At 39.0% G+C, this 3583-nt stretch overlaps 1 protein-coding gene across 2 annotated transcripts; it reads right to left on the reverse strand.

Moving 5' to 3' along the window:
* Positions 1-233: 233 nt before the first annotated feature.
* On the reverse strand, positions 234-2950 carry LOC118039646 (GTP cyclohydrolase 1). 2 transcript variants are annotated; one of them, XM_035046402.2, is made up of 2 exons: positions 2301-2950; positions 234-1802 (listed from the first exon to the last, which is right to left on the reverse strand). In XM_035046402.2, exons 1-2 carry the CDS (start codon positions 2512-2514, stop codon positions 634-636), a joined length of 1383 nt encoding a protein of 460 aa, XP_034902293.1. In that variant the 5' UTR covers positions 2515-2950; the 3' UTR covers positions 234-633. The 2 variants fall into 2 exon arrangements, with proteins under 2 accessions (XP_034902293.1, XP_034902294.1); XM_035046403.2 differs by lacking the exon at positions 2301-2950 and adding an exon at positions 1999-2135.
* Positions 2951-3583: the final 633 nt, after the last annotated feature.

Raw genomic sequence — 3583 nt, forward strand, 5'->3', positions numbered from 1 at the left:
TGCTGGAGTCAAGTTCTTCACGGGAGTCAGCAATTAATGCAAATCAAGGTGTCCCTTAAAACATGAGTGTGCTAATGGACAAGAGACTTCTATTGCACAAAGAATTTCTTTTGAAAGCACATGTCAACAATGATTATTTATTTGTTATTTTTTTTTCTAGGTAGCTATTTGATTCCTAGTTTATCATGTACATTGTAATCCTCTGGCTGGACAGCTTATTGGGGGTGAAAACAGAAAACAAAGTATCTCCTTTTTTTTCAATGATGATATAAAATCTGGAAGATAAAATAAGAATCTACCATCTTAATGATGTATGATTATTTGAGAATCTTGAGTTTTTAGCATTACTTAGCCATATTATTTCTGAAATTATGCCAGAAAAGTAATGACGAAATATGACAGAACATTATAGTTTCTTTCTAGGGGTTTTATGCTACTGAAGATGGTGAAAGAAGGGAGGGGAAAGAAAACTCGGGCAAGCTCTTCAGGACGCGCTCAGTCATCCATGGAAGGATCTGCCGCAACCTATCTCTCATGCCAGCACTAACTGCGAAAGAAATATGCAACCAGGAAAGGCGTAGAGAGTAACTCAAATCACTTGCAAAGACCAGAATAGCAAACTTTGAATTAGAATCATGATCCTCCAGAAGCAGGATTTGGGATGTTCTTCAAAAACATGGCCCTTGCTGCTGGGTCGGTCGAAAAACGACCAAGCACAGCAATTGTAGCTGTACTGCTTCCAAATTTCTCAATACCTCTGGAAATCATACACGTATGGTTAGCCTCTACAACAACCATCACATCTCCACCTAACAATGAAGAAACAGTCTCGGCAATCTGCCTGGTAAGTCTTTCCTGTACTTGGAGCTTGAAACCATAAAAATGTACTATCGACTGTAAAAGAGATTTACTGAGAGGGGTGGTTTCTTCAGCACAGTAGTACCCAATATGCACAACACCATAAAAGGGAAGTAAATGATGCTCGCACTGGGACCAGAATGATAGACACAGCTCTGTATGTATCTGTTCTTCCCCGTTTTGTTTGAGAGGATCCATCCTGCCACAAGCAACGCCATTCAGCTTCATCTCCAGATTTGGGCTTTGGAAGTTCATCAACCACTTGACAAAACGACTGGGAGTTCCAACAAGCTCTTTCCGCAATGGGTCTTCACCCAAAGAGCTGAGAATTGAAGTAACTGCTGTAACCATTCCTCGGTTGGGTGGCCCAATAACTTTAGCACTTGAGGAATATCGGGATGGACACCAACACTGCTGCACAGAGTCTTTCATCTGAGTTCTATCCAGCTTTATACCTCTGAACTTCAGGAGACTTAAGAAATCACCCCAAACATCAGCTAATTCATTTTCAAAAACACCTGAACCTGAATGGACCACTGCCTTAACCCATCCTTGGTGATTGGAGTCGAGAAAAAGTGACTCTATATTTGGGAACTGGATATGTAGACATTGGAGTACGACGGCAACACCGGCTGGCATGACGCCATGATGCAGAGCTGAGCAGATTTCATCCGCCAAACGCTGTGGGTCTTGGAGTCGTTTGGCAAACACATCAGCAACTCTAGAGAGTTTGCTTAATCCTACAACCCTCTGACCAGATGGGACATAACCTATTTGACACTTAACCTGGAAAGGAAGCAAGCAAGATTCGCAGTATGAAAACAGGTCAAGATCCCGAACAATCACAAGCCCGCCTGCCCCTCCTGCCTGACCAACTGCATCATCCAAACCAACTTCCGGAAACAAAGCACCTTGCACAATTTCCTTTACCCTTTGTTTATAACCTGAAGAATCGATAAAGGACTTGCCACAGTGAGTACTTAGCAGAGTCAAACTTCCCTTTATAAATCAAATGATATTTCAACTATAAACTCATTTCTTTCTCTTCATTCTGTATCATAAACATTACACAATTTCTAAAGATTTTTTACACTATACTCTGAGCCGTTTAGAGCCTACAAGGCAGCTTTGGTTACTTACACTGAACCACATGAAAGAATGCCTCAAAGGGAAGCCTCAAACTCATTGAGAAAAGATAATTCGGTCATTGCACAGGCCAGGAGATTAAAAAAAGAGTGGCAAAGACACTACAGGCCAAAAACAAAACACATACATGTAACGACAAATATTGTTTAGAGCTGGAATGGAAGTGTGAAAGTTTCCTATCCAAGTTCATATACGAAGAGCAAACAGTTGAACACTTGCGTCCCTGATTCAGAGAGGAGTGATTATTAAACAGACAGCAAGTGAAAACAAAATTAGAACTTGTATGGGAAAACAACCTTTGCTTCCTTCTCGAAGCGCTTTGGCAACGCGAAGCGGGGTCTTTTTAAGACCCTCTCTATTAATATCCTCACCAAGACCTTGCAACAGAACTTTCACAGCATCCTCGATAGCTACAGTCTCTGGTTGGTCCTGAATTCCCAGATCAAGGCGATTAAGTTTCACACCATTCTCAAGTTCTGCATTGAAATGTCCCTCATCCAAAGCGCTCATTGACAGACTACAAATGCCACCAACTCCCAATCCCAAAAGATTCAAAGAAGCAAAAAACAAAAAAGCTTATCGAATCAAACAGTTACCGATGAGCCGAAGAAATTCAATAACAAATCAGAAAGAATGTTCAGATAAATAGCAAGACCAGAAGTGGTCACTAAAGCACCAAATCAAATCCTTTCACCTCACAAAAAAACAAACTTTCATGCGAGAGAACGTTAAATCTGAAAACTCTGAGTCACCTAGTTGCCAAAACAAATTGCAATATTCGAGAGAGATGAAGCCCAGCAGAAGAAGAGCAAAACCATGATGGTTTGGGCAAGTGCTAAAAGTAGATATATGAAAAGATAATAATAGAAGCAATAAAAGAGAGAGTATATATGGGCTTAGAGAGAGGTGGGGGGGAGGCAATGAGGCAAAGCAAAGGCTAAGGGGGGTGGAGAGAAACGTAGGGTAGACGTTGACCATACGAATCTGTGGATCCTTTCGGCTTTCTTCTCCTCATCGAAATATGGGTCCCGATCGGATGAGAAAAAAAAAAAAACCAAAAACCAATTGAAATAAAAAAAAAATTATTAATTGAAAAAACTTAAAAAGCTAATTAGAAAACTAAAAAAAAAATTGATTCATTTAGTTTTGGTTTTAAAAATCTCAATAGTTAAATCAATTTATATGTTTGGAATTCTTTTAAAGATATGAATTTGAATTTCGAATGGAATTCAAATCATAAAAAATAAAATAAAATAAAATTAAACGAGGTACCTACTGATTTATGAATCAATTTGTTTTAAAAATAACATTGAAAATGCTATTTTAAAATTACCCTCTTTCTTTTTTCTTCAACAAAAACTTCTCTTCACCAATGCTAATTCGCTATATACAACTCAATTGCGACAGTGAATCACAATTTCACTGCAAAACACACACTTTCACTACAAACAACTCAATTTCGGCAGCGAATCACAAATTCACTGCAAAACACAAACTTTCGACAGCGAATGTTAATTTGCTGCATACAACTCAATTTCGACAGTGAATGCTAATTCGCTATAGAACACACACTTTCAGC

Source organism: Populus alba, chromosome 14, assembly GCF_005239225.2.
Source record: "Populus alba chromosome 14, ASM523922v2, whole genome shotgun sequence".
NCBI lineage: Eukaryota > Viridiplantae > Streptophyta > Magnoliopsida > Malpighiales > Salicaceae > Populus > Populus alba.